The 17,215-nt window shown below is 49.0% G+C and overlaps 1 protein-coding gene across 2 annotated transcripts in view; it reads left to right on the top strand.

Moving 5' to 3' along the window:
- The window catches only part of SMARCA2 (SWI/SNF related, matrix associated, actin dependent regulator of chromatin, subfamily a, member 2), a 191,004-nt gene that overhangs the window by 38,206 nt on the left and 135,583 nt on the right, over positions 1-17,215 (top strand). For both annotated transcript variants that reach the window (XM_006881321.1, XM_006881320.1), the window contains exons 5-8: positions 153-279; positions 5,420-5,593; positions 8,322-8,495; positions 13,735-13,905. In XM_006881321.1, the coding sequence (XP_006881383.1) occupies positions 153-279; positions 5,420-5,593; positions 8,322-8,495; positions 13,735-13,905 (646 nt within the window). The remainder of the gene's footprint in view (positions 1-152; positions 280-5,419; positions 5,594-8,321; positions 8,496-13,734; positions 13,906-17,215) is intronic.

Below are 17,215 nucleotides of genomic sequence, written 5' to 3'. Positions count from 1 at the left end.
CACTGTCTCCCCTGACCATCACACAATCTGTGGAGTGCAGACGCTGACCAACATTGCTGGGACTGTGCTGTCTGGTGACTGTAGACCTGAGAGGCTGGACTCTGTAGTGTGTCCGCACAGCCCCTGCTCACCCGTTTTATGATCTTGTTCAGACTCCAGGCCCGCATAGCTCACCGCATCCAGGAGCTGGAAAACCTGCCTGGCTCGCTGCCACCAGATTTACGGACCAAAGCCACCGTGGAGCTGAAGGCGTTGCGCTTACTCAACTTCCAGCGTCAGGTAATGTCTTCTCCCCGTGAGCCCGCGACGTGGGAAGTAAATGTAATTGCTCATTGGCTGTGCCCTGGCAGGGCCCTTCCTGCCTCTATTCAAGGTGGTCATAAAAATACAGACTTAGGGAAATGATCTCCCTTTTACCCAGCAGCTCAGCTCAGACCACCGCGGATGAACTGCCAGCAGTGTGGTTTGCTCTGCGTGTCTGAGACGTTTTTATCCTCCACTGTCGTCTACAGGGGAGCCCTGGTAGCACAGTGGTTAAGCCCACACTTGACTGCTAACTGAGAGGTTGGCAGTTCAGACCCACCCAGCATCTCCCTGGCAGGAAGACCTCCTCATCTGCTCCCATAACATCCCAGAAAACCCCATGGGGCGGCCCTGTGAGTTGAGTCGACATGGACTGGCCAGCACCTAACCGAAGCCTTGCTATAGAGCCTGGTTCGTGGGTGTTAGTTAGGGTGAATGAAAGCTGGTTTGATGCGCTTCCACGGAAACCAGAAATGATCGTTGATATGAATTTGTAAGAGTGAGCGTAATAGATGAGCCGTGCTGAGGGAAAAGCAGCTGCAGAAGATGAGACAGGCACTCTGAAATCAGAGCTCATCACTGGAGCGGGAAGGCCGTCAAGTCGGCCCCACCTCGAGGAGCCCCCCTGTGTGCGGGGCGGGACAGTCTGCGGGGGTTCGCAGGCTGGGGGTTTCAGAGGGGCCCGTTTACCAGGCCTGTTTCCCAAGGTGCCTCCGCATGGATGGGAACCGTCCACCTTTTCGGTCAGCGGCAGTTCCGTCCTTCACCACCGGCATCATGAAGGGACTCCCACATTTGTTCTTATTGGTTCCCAGTGGACTCTGACTCGCAGTTACGCTGTGAACAGCGGACCTGAACTATGCCCTACCCTGCAGCATCCGTTGTGAAAGCCACTGTGACTGTGTCAGTCTGTTTTGTTGACGGTCTTCCTCTCTTTCTTTGACCCTCCACCTTCCACAGCATAATGTCCTTCTCCAAGGACTAGCCCCTCCTGACGTCATGCCCAAAGTATGTGAAGCCCCATTTTACCATCTTTGCCTCTAAGGAGCTCCCTGATCTCACTTCCTCCAAGAGAAACTCATTTATTTTTTTGGCAGTCCTTGGATATTTAGTACTGGTCTCTGACACCACAGTGCAAAGGCCGCAGACCTTCTGCCATCTGTACTCATTGTCCAACTCTAGTCACATAAGGAGCAAGTGAAAAATCCTGGCTCAGATCAAGTGCACCTTAGTCTTTACACTGACACCCTTTCTCTTCAGCACTTTGGAGAGGCCTTTCACTGCGGGTTTCTCCAGTGTGACATGTCTTTTGATTTCATGATTTTTTATTTTTTTTAGTAGTTGCTTATTATTTAACGTAGAATCCCAGAGTGACACAAGGTGCCAGGTGTCCCGCTCCCAACCACAGATTGGTCCAAGCCAGAGGTGTATTGGGAGAAAGGCCTGGTGATCAACTTCCTAAAAAATTACCCCCTGATTACAGTGTCTGATCAAACCCTGACTGTGTATCGCCTTTCCTATGACACCACTTATTTACAAATTCATTTTTGCACCCCTCCTTCTCCTTTCATGTTTGATTCTACTTGCATGTAAACCTCTCCTTAGCTTTTTATAAGTGGTCTTATGCCATAATTGTCCTTCTGTGACTGAGTTATGGCACTCAGTATCATTTGTTTCAGGTTCATTAATTGCTTTAATTTATTTTAATTAATGTTATAAATGGAAAGTCTTTGAATTATTGAGTGAAAATGCAGTATGACTTGAAAACTTTCACTCAATTCTTTTTAAAGTACAAAAGATAGGGAAAAGCCTCCTCTCGGACAGACAGATTTCAGCAGTCCTCCCAGACAGACAGATTTTGGAGGTCCCTGGCATTCACAGCATGCTCTACCGGCACCATGAAGCAAACGTGGTGTAATGTTTTTACAGTGCAGTGATAACACTGGTTTCACTCTGCGGCTCTGGCCTGGTGGACCCAGGAGGTGCTGGTCTCGCAGTCCCCAGTCCCCCGGCCTCCTCGAAACCATGACGAGGCAGTGTACCCCACCAGTCAGGTGGATTGGTTCCTTTAAGGTCCCAGCGTGCACAGTGAATTATTCATGAGTGAACTTCTTTGTGTGAAAGGATTGAATTGCATGACTAGGCCTGCTCGAAGATGTGACAGAAATCACAAGGCCACTTCACTTGTGTGGCGTGTGCCTCGCTGCCTGGAATGGCATGAGGGCCCCTGAGGGGTCGCTTGCCGTAGGTTGATGAGAGTGTATTTAAGCTCAAAAGCAAAAAGAACACCCTCATAATATGCATAGTGGGATCCCCTAAGCACTGGTGCCATGGCCTTCCTTTTATAGGATTCCTCCCCTAGACTTCCCAGGCTGTGACTCCTCGTGGGAGGACACTGCCCATCCTTAGCCCTCAGACCACCTCATGAATTTGAACCATTGACCTTTCAGCTGGAAGGTGGACGTGTTTTGCACTATGCCACCAGAGTTCCCTATAAGGAACTGTTATTACCATGTGGCTCTCCAGCCGTCTGCCCACCCAATACACTCCTGTCACGTCACATGAGATATTCATAAAATGATTCTTTTTATGAGACTATGAAAAGAGCCCCGGTGGCTCAGTGGTTAAGCACTGAAAGCACTGCTAGCAGAAAGGTTGGTAGTTCAAAGCCACCAGCTCCATAGGAGGAAAGAGCTGGCACTCATCTCCCATAAAGATTACCCTGCTCAACCCCAAGGGCCACTTATGCCCTGTCCCACAGCATTGCTCTAAGTGGGACTTGATTCACTGTCACACAATAACATATTATGAAAAATAATCACAGAGCATTTGGGAAAATATTGTCACATGGACACATATCTACCAAATACACTTTCAGGAATAAGATCATATTCAAACAAGCTTCATTATGTTGGACTTACAGGTCTCTGCATGTTCAATATTATTGAAAAATCCATTATCTAGGCTGGTTCACCGCTGCCTTCACTGTGATTGATGCTTCTTTCTGATTTACTTGAATTATTTGTATCATGTCTGTCCCAAGTTCCCTGTTACTACATCCTACGAGATATTAATGTTGTTGTTGTTGTTGTTGTTGTGTGCCATCTAATTAGAACTGACTCATAGCTGACCCTCCAATGGGTCAGCTCAGAAACTAGAAATCACTTGGAGAGAGAGTTCATCCTTTTTCCCCCAGAGCAGCTGGTGGATTCAAACCAAGAGTCTTTGGGATGGCAGTGTAGTTCCTTACCACTAGGCCACCAGAGCTCCCTAACATAGGAATAAACTACTGTATTTACGATCTAGTAGACCGAGTCCCTGGCATAATGCCAACTGTAAGTGGGTTTTGGAGGCTGGTTGGAAGGAGGCTGACTGTGCCCCCACTTTCTATATGGCTCTGAATGAAGACTGAGCACCTGCCACTCCGTGTGACGTGAATGGAAAAGGATTCTTTTATTCTTTTTGCAAAGAGTCATTAAAATTGAACCTTAAACACAAAGAGAATGTTGGTATGATTTTTAAAATGAAGTTTAAAAAAAACTTAAACAGCCTATTATCTAATTAATATCATTAGGGTAATTAAATAGGATTAATTCAGCATCTTTAAAAGCCAAGGTGACATTGACTTGCCTTTTTACTGCTACAGTGCTGTAACTGCTTTTAGCTGACTTTCCTTGGAGAGGGACATCCTGTTTGGGAGAGTGGAGGGACGGCGCAGGAGAGGAAGACCCTCGATGAGATGGATCAATTCTGTGATTGGAGTGGTGGGAATGAGTGTGTCGGAGACGGTGAGGTTGGCACAGGATAGAGCAGCGGTTAGGGCTCCTGTACATAGGGTCACTCTGACTCGCAGGCGACTTACGGTGCTGAGACCTTGCTTCAGCAGCCTGTGGACTGTCCCTGTTCCACTCAGCCAAGGTCACCGGAGTGTCCACCGCTGGTGATGGTCTCAAAAACAAGTGTATTTTTTTGTGTATAAGTGATGCCACAATGAATTTGATTCATAGAATAAACACATGAAGAAGTAACACAGAAAACCCCCAAAAACCAAAACCCCAAAACAACAACCTGCAAAGGTAGCGTAGACCGTCTTTGAGGATTCCACGTAATGTGACATGATTTAGTTCCTCCTTTTGAACGGTCACCACTTCCACAGGGGAAAAATGAGCTTTCTCCTCCTGTGTGACTTACAGCCTTGGGAGGGTCAGGATCTGACTGGACGGCCGTGGCTTGATGTAGCTGAGAAGGACGATGCCTGGGTGACAGAGATAGTTAAGCCTTTAGCTGCTAACCAAAAGGTTGGTGGTTTGAATCCATCTCGGGAGAAAGACCTTGAGATTGTCCCCCCAAAAAAACACCCAAGCCCTGAAAACCCAAGTGCTCACCAGTAGAAAGATGGCTGAAGAAACCCTGGTACATTCGCACAGTGAGCTGTTGTCACACAGCACTGAGAATCCATCAAGAATTCGTGAACAACAGGAATGACTCTAGAACAAATTATGCAGAGGAATATCAGTCTGTCCCAAAGGGACGAGTACGTATAAGAATGCTGATACAAGATGCTGAGGGAAGGCTTACACACAGGGGCCGTGGCCTTGGAGGTTAGCCTCCAAGTGGATGAGAAGGGAGAGAGAAGATATAAGTAGGTAAGTTGGAGGAAGCAGGAGTGGCATCCACTTCCTAAACCACATGCCTCCCGAAACTCTATGAACTTTGATAAAGGTCAGTGGCTGTAGAGGGGCTTCAGGCCTTTTGTTCATTGGGTCGCTAAGAGTCGCGCTTGACTCCATGACATCATCAACAACAACAACAAGTTGAAGAAGATAAAGGCAACATAGAGAAGGGGCCCGTTAGTCCTTGGAATCAATTAACCAGCAGTAATTAATCAGCTTGAACATTCACTCACGTTGAAAACAGGATTTAAAAAAAAAAAAAATAGCAGGCTGAAGCCCTCGTGCTGGCCTCCATGGTTCAGCTGTGACATGTGGGGTCGTTCTGAGTCCCAGTCAGCGGGGCAGCGGTGGGTGACCGAGAGGCGGGTGGTGTCCAGGTCTGTTCTCTGATGGCTGTGAGAGGAGGTGGGCTGGCTCCCAGAGTGTGACTGTCCCGTCCACAGCTGCGGCAGGAGGTGGTGGCCTGCATGCGCCGGGACACCACGCTGGAGACGGCGCTCAACTCCAAGGCCTACAAGCGCAGCAAGCGGCAGACGCTGAGGGAGGCCCGCATGACGGAGAAGCTGGAGAAGCAGCAGAAGATCGAGCAGGAGCGCAAGCGTCGGCAGAAGCACCAGGTGGGGCCGGGTATCGGGGAGTCAGGGGGCTCCGAGCTCGGGGTCAGGAATGGGGGTCGGGGGTCAGAGGGCTGGGGTCTCAGGAGGCTGGAATCTCAGGCCCAGGGGCTCAGAGCCAAGAGCTCAGGTCTCTGGAGCCGGGGTCTCTAAGTGTGTAATGCTGTTGCTGTACTCTTTTGAGTCAGAACCAACCCACAGCAGGCCCTCCAGTGGGTTGTTGGAGACAATAAATCTGCCCGTCCTGTGGAGTAGCTGGTGGATCCGAACCACACGCTTTGTGGACGGCAGCACAGCTTCTTAACCCTTAGGCCACCAGAAGTATCATGACCTTGTTGCTCCAGTAGGGCACTGGGACATGCAGCCCAGGAGCAAGTTCTGCGCTGGCTTACAGGGTCTCCGTGTGTTTGAATCTACTCGGCAATGACTTTGGAGTTTGTTCTTTTAGGGTCCCTGGTAGCACAGTGGTTAAGTCCTCAGGCCTCAGGGGGAAGGTTGGTGGTTGGGACCTGCTCAGAGCTGGCAGTCTGCCCCCATAAAGATTGTAGCCACAAAAGCACACTGGGACCACTCTGAGCGGTCACAGGGAGTCACAGTGACCTCGTTCAGCTCAGTGACACTCTTGTCATTTTGTAAGAAAAGTTAGTGTAAAGGTATGTTTCTGCAGTAGCCTCATAGTGACCGAGATGACCTGTAAGGTCACCGCTTGGAGCTGGGACACCTGAACAGACCTGCCATTGTGGGAGGTGAGAAGTTATGGGAAAGAAGGTTCCCTGGGGGTGACGACCTCCACACACCGGTTCTCAGATGAAGAGCTTTGGGCTGTGGCTGAGGGGGGCCCTGCCCAAAGTCACGCACTATCAGAAGGCACGTGGGGGTTAAAGCCTTCTTCTGGCCATCAGGTCAATGTCTGGCAGCTGTCCGTCGGGTTTCTGAGGCCAGGCATCTTTAAGGAGACTGTCCAGCTTTCTTGCAAGGAACAGCTGGTGGATTTGAACCACTGAATTTTCAGTTAGGAGCCTGTGCCCTATGCCCTGAGCCACCATGGCTCCTTTGGGGGGGGTGAGGCCTTGGTTCTCTTGAATTCCAGCCGGGTGTCATACTCTTGACCCCGTGGAGGCTCCAGATGAGGTGGGTACTGTGAACATTGGGGAGCCGAAGCTTAAAAAAGGGCAGAGGAGCAAAAAGGGGTTTTTTGTTTGTTTGTTTGTTTGTTTTGATGGAAAAACAAACCCAAATTAGGCCCCCAGGGCTCATCAGAGAGGCCGGTTGGAGATCTCAGAGGGGCACGTATCCAAAACATTCCTTTTCCAGGAGTCTGGAAATATTTTCATGCGGGATTTGCTTTTGTGTCTCAGTCCTGTAAACTGTTTTTCTGTGCCTGATTTAGTGCCTTGCTTAGTTTAGCTTTGAATGAAATGCTGGTTCTCACTGTAACCTGGGTGCAGCTTCCAGCTTTTATTTATAAAGTAGATACAAATGTCATCTGATGATTTTAGTTCTGTAAACACTTACTTTGAGTCATGATTGGGGTTCCCGAGGGTGTTTAAGTTACCGAGTCTCTTGGTGAAGTAAACGGTGGATGCATTTGCCTGCCGGCCAGAAGATCAGATCTCACTCCACTCAGAGGCGCTCCTTTCTGGGGTCTCCTGGCAGCTCCCCCTGGAACACAGCGCTGCTCCAACACCTGTAGGGCCCACAGCAAATGGCCCGTTTTGACTTAACATTGTTTTAATAACATAGGCGCTTTGGTGGTGTAGTTGATAACATATCACATTGCTAACCTCAAGGTCAGCAGTTCAAATCCACCAGCTGCTTCAAGATGAAGCTGGACGGTCCCCTTCATAAAGATCTAAGGCCATTGGAAGGCTGCTGTGAGTCTGACCTGTGGGTTGGGTTTTGCCTTTTATAACACAGGACTCCTGCTGACGCAGCGGGTTAAGCATTGTGTGCCAGCCGATTGGTCAGCCAGTGGCCTGAACCCACCAGCTGCTCTACAAGCAAAGATGAGGCAGCTGTTTCTGTAAATATTTGCAGTCCCAGAGACTCATGGGGCAGTTCTTCTCTGTCCTACGACGGCGTGATGAGTCAGAATTGACTCAAAGGAAGTGGATTTTGGGGTTTACTCAGCCCATTTAGGGTCCTTGGTAACATTATAGGGAGCCTCTGGTGAACTAGTGGGTGCTGCCAACCCAAAGGTGGGCAGTTTGAATCCACCAGCTGCATGTTGGGAGGAAAATGGACAGTCGTCCCCCATGTGATTTATAGGCTCTTAGAACCCTCAGGAGGGTCAGCTGAGCATTGGTTCTGATTGAACAGCCGTGAGAGGGAGGTTGGCAGAGTGGTTAAGAACTCGCGGCTCTGCGAAGGGCGGCTGGCCCCCTACAGGGTCACTGCGAGTCGGAGTAGACTTGCTGGTAGACAGTTCGCACTGGGCACATCTCCCCCTTTCGTGGAGAGCTTTGTCCTGAGTTTTGTCACTCCTGTAGTGTGCTCTCTCCATCTTTCTGCTCTTCCACGATCCCGCGATAACACAAACTCTGTGATGCCACCTCCTGCAGCCTTGTGCCCCAGCCTCAGCTTCAGAGACGTGCTGGGAACCTGCTGAAAATACAATCCCACCACCTTCCTGTTTGCTACCTGCTCACACACGTCCGTTCTTGGACGTCCCTGTGGTCTCACGGACACTGGAGGTGGAGTGAGACCTTCTCTGCCTTCTCCCTCCTTGCAGGAGTACCTCAACAGCATCCTGCAGCACGCCAAGGACTTTAAGGAGTACCACCGCTCCGTGGCCGGCAAGATCCAGAAGCTCTCGAAAGCCGTGGCGACGTGGCACGCGAACACAGAGAGGGAGCAGAAGAAGGAGACGGAGCGGATCGAGAAGGAGAGGATGCGGAGACTGATGGTGAGAGCAGGTGCGGGGACGGGGAATGGCACGGGGCGAGGTTACCTGTGGACCCAGCCGGGGAAAACGGGGAGAGGGACGCGGCAGTCCATGACGGTGAAGATGGTGGGCAGGGGGCCCTGTTGTTGTTGTTAGGTGCTGTCGAGAGCACTCCAAACCCAGTTCTGTTCCCTCTAAGAACGTGCCCAGGAGTCGGGAGGATGTTGTGTGTCATTGAGTCAACCCTAAACTCCGGCAGGTTTTCAGAGGCAGTAAATCATGTGGGAAGAGACTGCCCATCTTTCTCCCACTGAGCCCCTGGTGGATTTGAATTGTGTGCCTTTAGGATTGCAGGACAACTTCTTACCACCAGGCCACCAGAGCTCTGGTTCTGACTCGATAACATACAACAAGAACAACAGGATTCGGGAAATACTCAACAGAGTCAGAAAATACGCACCAGCAGCCACGTTGGGCTTTTTATTGTTTTGGGGTTTTTGTTTTTTTTATTAATTTTAATGAAAGTTTACAGAGACTTAGGGTTTCCAGTCATTCATTGTTGCACTTTTCTCCCTGCCCACTCCCTCTTCGCAATTCACTTTTCTCCTTGATGAGTAAAAGAAAAACTTTTTCATTGCTATGCAATCCCTCCCCCCACTGCACTGTGAAGCCTTCATTCTAGACTCCTGTTAGGATGGTAATACCTAATAATATATCCCTTTTAAAAAGTTCTCTCCCTCATCTGTTTCAATGCTGTATACATCATTCCTCCCCTCTTTTCAGTCTTCCCTCAACCCTAATGTCAATCCTGTTTTATAGTAGTGGCTCTATGCAATATTTGTCCTTTTGTGACTGAGATCTTTCACTCAGCATAATGTCCTCCAGGGTCATCAATTGTGCATAAATTTCATGAGTTCCTTGTTTTTCAGTGCTGCATAGTATTCCATTGTGTGAACATACCAGAGCTTCTCTATCCATTCATTTGTTGATGGGCACTTGGGTTGTTTCCAGCTCTTAGCTATTGCGAACAAAGCTGCGATAAACGTGGGTGTGCATACATCTGCTTCGGTGGTGGTTATGGTTTCTTTAGGGTAAATTCCCAGAATTGGAATTGCTGGCTCAAATGGTTTTTTTGGCAACCTTTTGAGAAAGCGCCATACCACCTTCCAAAGTGGTTGCACCATGTGTTTTTTTGTTTGTTTTTTGTGTTTTTTTCTCCAAATGAAATCTTTATTATTCACAATAATCCTTTAGTCCATCCAGTCCTATGTAGTTAAATTGTTCCATGAAATTCTGGAGTAGCAGCAATCTATGAAATCATTAACATCTACATAATATTCTAGAAATCTTGATTGAAACTAATGTATCTATGTTCAAAATATCAAAGGCCTTTTCATAAGTCCAGTGGAGTCCATTTATTTTGGAAACACTCTGGTCCAGAACTTTCAGGAAATCAGCAACCAGAAAAAATCTGGTGGGCCGCCTTCTGCAAGCCAGTTGAGTCTTATGGCCAGAGTGGAGGCCTGTTTTGTTTTTTTAAGAGAAGATAAGACAGTGCTAGTTCAGTGGCAGAAATCTTGCCTTCCATGTGGGAAACCCAGGTTTGGTTCCTGACTGATGCACTTCAGGGTTCCCCGATGACAGTCCATGGAGGCCTACGTGTTGCTGTAGAAAGCTGAATAGTGAAGCTTCCCAATTAAAATAGACTAGGAGGAAAGGTGGGGTGGTCTACTGCTGAAAGTGCTGTGGGGCACGAGTCTAATGTGAAGCCCGAGGTGGGGGTGGCTCAGGAACAGGCAGCCTTGTGCTTCCTGCTGCATGAGGGGCACCACCAGCCAGGGGCCAACCTGACAGCAGCCAACAACTGCAGCAGAGAGTGGGAGCTGCCTTTCAGAAAAATTACATTCTTTTTAGACTTCAGAAGGGTATTTGAAAAGCATCTTGGTCCTAATCATGAGTGAAAATTAATAGAATGGTAAACACGGAACCATCACCAGGTAACAAAAAATCAACTTGTGATCAAAAATACAGAGCAGAGTAGAATGTTCTCACGGAATCCAGACTTTCTGGAGCCATGGAGGCTGGAGAGGCTGTTGAAACCATAGTCCTGAGATCATTTAGGTCTAGGTAACACTGTATGTCCTAAGATAGCCCTGGTGGCATGGAGAGTAACGAACCATCTTGCTAATTAAAAGGTTGGTGGTTCGAATCCACCAGCTTCTCCATGAGAGAAAGATGAGCAGTTTCCTCCGATAAAGATTTACAGCCTCAGAGAACCGGTGGAGGACAATACAGCTTTTAGGACAGGCGTGGGCGTGCTGTGCTGGAGGTCGGCCTGCGGAGGATGACAGGTGTAACAGGTCAGCCTGCTCAAAGATGGCTGGCTCTGCAGGTCTTAGGATGTTCCTTCTGAGAGACGAATGCTAAAGCCACTGAGAAAGAGACAGGTTGTGTCTCTGTACTGAAGCAGGTCTCTGTCTCTTACGTTACTCGGAAGCAGAGCTCATGAACGTGAGCCCGTTTTGTCAGCACCTTCGCTGAGATATCACTGGTGTACGGAAAACTCCATTGAAGCTCTTCTTTTCTGGCAGATGCTGGTACTTACCTTTTTTTTTTTTTTCTTTAATCACAAGAATTCTTGATTCACAATCAATGTAAAGAGTGTTTTTTAAGTGAATTTGAAATGTGATCTTTTTTTACCCAGAAGAGCCATGTTTCTTGTGGAAAGCTGATCTTGGCCAAGTTATCACATTGACAGGTGCCAGTTTTTGAAAGGACAGGTAAACACAGGCAGGGTCAGTTGATCTGTTTGGCCAGGGTGCTTGGTTTTATTAATCAGTAGGTTTATAATTTATGCCCAGCTGTGATCATAGGATTTTAGGACAGGAGGTATGATCTCTAGTAATGAGAGACTGCAGTTTATTCCGGGAACATAAGTGAGTGGATAAAGATAACGGTCTTTAGCTTTTGCTCATAATGCTGTCCCTGGGACTTTGGAAAGACAGTTACACTCCAGCTAATTCATATTTTTCCCCTATTCTGGAAAATAAAAGCCATATATTAGAAGTTTCTATATCCAGCGTCCCTTGCATCTCCGTTCCCCGCTGCCTCCTGCTCTTTCTGGGAGGGGTGGGGACCAGCCAGCACTTTTCTGAATAGCTTGTGAATGCTTTACAGCCTTGTCTGGGCTCTAAGCCGCCCAGGTCTTGATTCATCTGAAGTGAAACTGTATTCGAACTTTAGTAACAGATTGGATTGACACTAATGATTAGGCGTTTGCAAATCATTAATTTTTGCAATTAAATGATGGGATACTCAGATAACAGAGAAAGTGATGTGGGGTTTTTTTGAGGGTTTTTTTCATCACTCTCTCCCTTAATGTCAGCTCAAGCATAACCAGAAGCGATTAGAGCTGTAATCATGTTTGTAGTTCAGGCCCATCCGTGGGGGCACACAGCATCTAAACTGAGAGATGAGATGCCGTCAGCCCAGAAAGTCTCTGGAATGACACCCCGGAGCTCAAGGACCTGGGCATTCCAGTAACAGAATGGACGTTTTTGCTGGGCATGTCTTCGACCCTGGTGTCCCGTGAGAAGATGACTTTGAGGTGTCCTTTTATTGAGGTGTCGAGAGAAGATTTCCCCTAAAATCCAGTGCCCACTCGTGCTGCTAGTCCCTTTAACCTCATCAGTTGTGCGTCCAGGGAGGGGCAGTGGGGATCACACACTGATCTCTCGCTTGAGCAGTAGCCGGTGACTATGCCAGCTACTGAAGTTTTTGTTGAGATCTGTAAGAGAAATCACCCCATCCCCAAAAGGGGGCCTGTCCGGTCACCACGATGCCTGCCGTGCCAAACACACTGCTTTAAAAAGCACTAAACACTGAGTGTTCTAAAGCCCGTTTGATTCCTTGTCTCTGCGGAATGCTTTTAGAGACATTTAGGAACGACAGGCCCTTATGGTTCGGGTTTTGTTTCCAGGAAATCTAGTTTGTGCCTGGGAGAGGTTCAGAGACAAGTAATGCTGAAGTGAGAGTGATTCCTCGTGGTTCTCGTTTTTTAATAGTGTCTTTTATTCTTCTGCTGCTCTTGATAGTATCCACAGCAGAAGGTTCCCTGATTTGTTTTTCCACGGACACATAGTGACATGAATGATGCACTTCGAGTTGTATAGCCGTTGTTTTCTGAGTCTTCCTTCACCAGGAGCGTAAATCCCCTGCCCCATAAACGCCCTCTCTGTCCTTTCTGGCTGCTCTGGTCACTTTGAGCCCATAAAGGTAGTTTTGTTAAAGAGCTCCAAGCTCAAGGTAGACATTCTTTACTAGTAAATTAAGCTAAGCTGTTTGCGTTGAAGAGGACATCTGGGGACATTTTGGATTGGAGGTTTAAAGATGATCTCAGAGCTACAGTTCCACAGACTCAGCCAGGCTCCTTGGCTCCAGGAAGTCTGGAGTCCATGAGAATCTAAATTCTGCTCCGCCTTCTTGACCCTGAGTTGGTTTCTCTTACCTGATGAGAGTTATGCTTTATCACTCTCTCTGCTTTTCATTATTTTTAGAAATTATCCAAAATAAAAAGTGAAGAACCCATCTTAGTTGGTGACCTGTCACATTTTGACTGTGAATGTGCAGTTAAAAAATCGTAGAAGAAAAAGAATGTTGGCTTGGTGTGAGTTATTCATTTGTCTCTGTGGCCAAATGCTCCTTTCTCATTGTCGGGGGCTCAGGCATCCGCCTCCCCGGGTTCCCTGGTCCCCACCTGTATGCAGCCTCTTCAATAGCCAGTCACAGTCCCCCCCAGTTAGAGTCCACTCACGCCAAGGGGCGGGAGGGAGAGGACAGAGTGCATGGGCCAGAGCCCTTATCAGGGGCAGAGGTGGCCCAGGGGTAGAACTCTTCCCTTCCACATGTGGAACTTGGATTAAATTTGCAGCCCATGTGTTTTCATGTGTGGCTACCACCTGTCTGCCGGTAGAGGCTTGTGGGAGGCTGGGACACTCACCGACTTTCAGAGGAGCTTCCCAGCTAAGACAGACTAGGAAGAAACGCTTGTCCAGCCCTTCTATGAATGAGCCGGCGTAAGCCCCGGGGTCACAGTTGTCCAGGCCCCAGCTGACCACGACAGTGGCACTGGACCTGGTGACATTTCGTTCCGTCCTCAATGATGGGGTCGCCCTGGGCTAGAGTTGCAAAGGTGGCAGCTGATGACAACAGCAGCAGACTTTTATGACAGAGTTTTTAATCTGCTCTCTCTCCATCCCAGGCCGAAGATGAAGAAGGCTACCGGAAGCTGATTGATCAGAAGAAGGACAGGCGGTTAGCTTACCTTCTGCAGCAGACCGACGAGTACGTGGCCAACCTCACCAACCTGGTGTGGGAGCACAAGCAGGCCCAGGCAGCCAAGGAGAAGAAGAAGAAGAGGAGGAAGAAGAAGGTGAGCGTGTGGTGGGGGCCGAGGCCTGTGTCAGCCAGGCCTGCTCGGGGGGCCCACTGCTGTGTCATGAATACTGTTTAATTCTTGATTAAAAAAAAAAAAGAAATCAAAGGAATACTAAGAGTCTCCGGGAGGACCACATGGTTGCCAAGCTCAGCTGCTCCCTGGGAAGTTGGAGGTTCAAGTCCACACATCGGCACCTGGGAAGAAAGCCCTGGCTGCAGGCACACCTCGTTTCATTACGCTTCAGAGATACTGTGGTTTTGTTTTTGTATTTGGGTTTTGGTTTGGTTTTTTGTGTGTTTTTTTTAAGAAATTGAAGGTTTGTGTCAATCCTGCACTAAGCAAGTCTACTGATGCCACTTTACCAACAGCTCACTTCATGTCTGTGGGTCCCATTTTGGGTCATTTTCCCCAATATGTCACACTGTTCATCAGTTGCACGTTTCCTAGACAACAGGGTGATTGTAAACCTAGCTCACGTGCACTGTCACCTAGTTCACTGCTGCCCGTCTTTTCTGACCCACTGCGCTTCCTGTTGGGGTTCCGAGGCTGTAAATAGTCATGCAAGGAGCAGCTGGTGGATTCGAACCCGAGGAGACACCCAGCCTTTGGGTGAGCGGCACAGCGCCCAGCAGATTGCACCACCAGAGCTGCCCTCCTGCTGAACACAGGGAAACCAGAGATTCTGGGACCTCTTTTTATTGTGATCATCATTTTATTTTGGTGGCCTGGAGTGAAACCCACAAGTATCTCTGAGATCCTGCTGCGTCTGCTTCTGAGAGATGGTCTGCTGGACCTGTGACTGCGGGGCAAGGCCGACACGCAGGAGGCTGGCAAATCTGCAGCAGTCTCCACCACCACCACCAAATCTGTATGGGGTGAGAGCGGCAGGACGACAGCAGCCCTTCCCCAGTATTTCCATTCTTTTCAAATTAGAAAATTGAGTATCTTGTGAAGGGACGGGAAGCCTAGGACACACGGACACACAGACGCACACGGTAAAGGGGAACAGGGACCTCACTAAGCAGCTGGTTTCTGTTTAATGACATAAGGGGACTGTTGAGTTTAGGAACTTGGAGTGAAGCGGCAAAGGCAGTGCAGAGCTAGAACACATGTGTAAGAGATGGTTCTGGGATGTTTCTGAAACATACAGCCTGAGTTCAGAGACACTGCAGGTTCGGTTCGTGGCCACCACGTAAAAGGATGTCACAATAAAGTGAGTCACAGGGACATTGTGGTTTCCCAGCACATCTCCAGTGATGCTCACACCACGCTGCTGTGGTCTGGGGAGTGGACAGTGGCGTGATGGAGAAGTTCCCAGTATTGTGAGGATGACCACAGTGGGACACGGGCAGGAAGGGGGTGCGTGCTGTTGGAAAGGTGGTGATGTGCTCAACCCAGAGGTGCCTCAGGCCTTCACGGTGTGAAAAACGCAGACTGTGTGACATGCCATAGAGCAAAGCATGCTGGGATCTCACCCTGTGGGTTTGGACAGATGAGGTCAGTGGTAGAGGTGAGGGGTAGTTTCTCGCCTTCCACGCAGGAGACCCCGGTTCGATCCCTGGCTGGTGCTCCGGGCACAAGCTCCACCCATCTGTCAGTGGAGGTTGTGTCTAGCTTTGATGTAGAGCAGGTTTTAGTGAATGTTCTGGACAAAGATGGAAGAAGAGGAGGCCTGGTGACCTGGACATCAGCCTGGGGAAGCTCAGTGGATGGACCACAGGGTCCTGTCCCACTGTGCCTGTGGTCCCCACAGATAGGAGGCTGGCATGAGGGCCGCAGACGGCCACGACTGAGCCAGGAGACTCCGCCCTATAATCCACTCAGTCATCAGGCAGGGAGGTGGTCAGTTCCAGGAAGGGGAGAATGTCCTAATTCCCACGCGAAGGGAAGCGTGAGGTTTAGGGTCACTGCTCCACAGGCAATGGGTGTATCAGCCTCAGTGTCACCTGCTGGTGCGGGACTGGAGCCGGAGACCCGCTCTGAGCCGTGAGAGGTTTGGGAATCTCGTTCTTGGCCGGTATTTAATCTTGACAAAGTCTAGGTGGACCAAGCAACAGATGGAACAGGAGGTCTCCATCAGAACCGAGAAGACTGGGGGGTGGTAGAATTTGAGGCTGGGCTCTATGAGGAGAAGTGTGGCATCAGGATTGGAGGTAGACTCTTCAGCAATCTGCATTATACAGACGAGGAGGACCTGAAACGCTTGCTACAGAAGGTCAAGATCTACAGCTTTTTATGTGGATTAAAGCACAACATCAAGTATACAAAGATTCTCACCACTGGGCCGATGGGCAGTATCATGATGGATGGTGAAGAGATTGAGATTGTTTACCGCTTCAGTTTGCTTGGCTCCACAGTCAACACTCTTGGTATCTGCAGCCAGGAAATGAAAAGACGAACTGCATTGGGAAAGTCTGCTGTCAGAGATCTCTCCAAGGTACTGAGGAGCAGTGATGTCAGTCTGGAGACTAAGGTGTGCCTGATACAGGCCATGGTCTTTTCAATCACTCGCTGTGCATCAGAGAGCTGGACAATGACCAGGGATGATAGAAGGAGAGTTGATGCCTTTGAGCTGTGATGCTGGAGAAGAGTGTTGACTATACCATGGACTGCTAGGAAAACACACAGTTTGCCCTGGAGAGGGTGAAGCCAGGCTTTGAGAAAGCTGCTTCATCTTCTGAGCTCACAGCAATGAGCTGGTAGCGATGCCTGGAATGCAGCGACCGTGCACACATTAATACTGTCCAGCTAAGGACTGGCCTGCTGACCTTGTGGTTTAACCAGAAAAGGATCCCCTGGCTTCTTTCGCCCTTGAATCAGCTTTCGGGTTTGTGTGCAGCTGTCCAAGGGTGAGGGGGTAGACTGTTCCCTTCTGCAGTTGGCTGGGTGTGCTCTAAATAACTGGGAAGGGCTCTTGTAAGCCAGCATGACCTCCTTTGAGTTCCTCTTCTTCAAATTAGGGCCGTTTCTATGAAATACACACTTTTCCATCATCTGGAAACTTCTTATGCTCAGCCTTGGTTCCATACCTGCCCTTAAATGGAAGAAAAGGAAGTACATTATACATGTCTGTCCTGTGGTGTTGAGGACAGCAGTGGGGCAGCGGTAGAATTCTCACCTTCCACACGGGAGACCAGGGTTCTGTGCCCGGCCAGGGCACTTCAGGCACAGCTACCACCCTTGTGTCTCTGCAGTTGTATGTGTTGCTAGGATGCTAAGGTTTCCACACAGCTTTCAGACCCAGGTGGACTAAGAAGAAAGGCCTGGAGATCCTCCTGAAACTCATTGAACTCCCAGTCGACCC

Source organism: Elephantulus edwardii, unplaced genomic scaffold (genome assembly GCF_000299155.1).
Source record: "Elephantulus edwardii isolate Elephantulus edwardi_28Jun2011 unplaced genomic scaffold, EleEdw1.0 scaffold00014, whole genome shotgun sequence".
Taxonomy (NCBI): domain Eukaryota; kingdom Metazoa; phylum Chordata; class Mammalia; order Macroscelidea; family Macroscelididae; genus Elephantulus; species Elephantulus edwardii.
The sequence above is the reverse complement of the archived record's forward strand: the minus strand, read 5'-3'. Positions and strand labels throughout refer to the sequence as shown.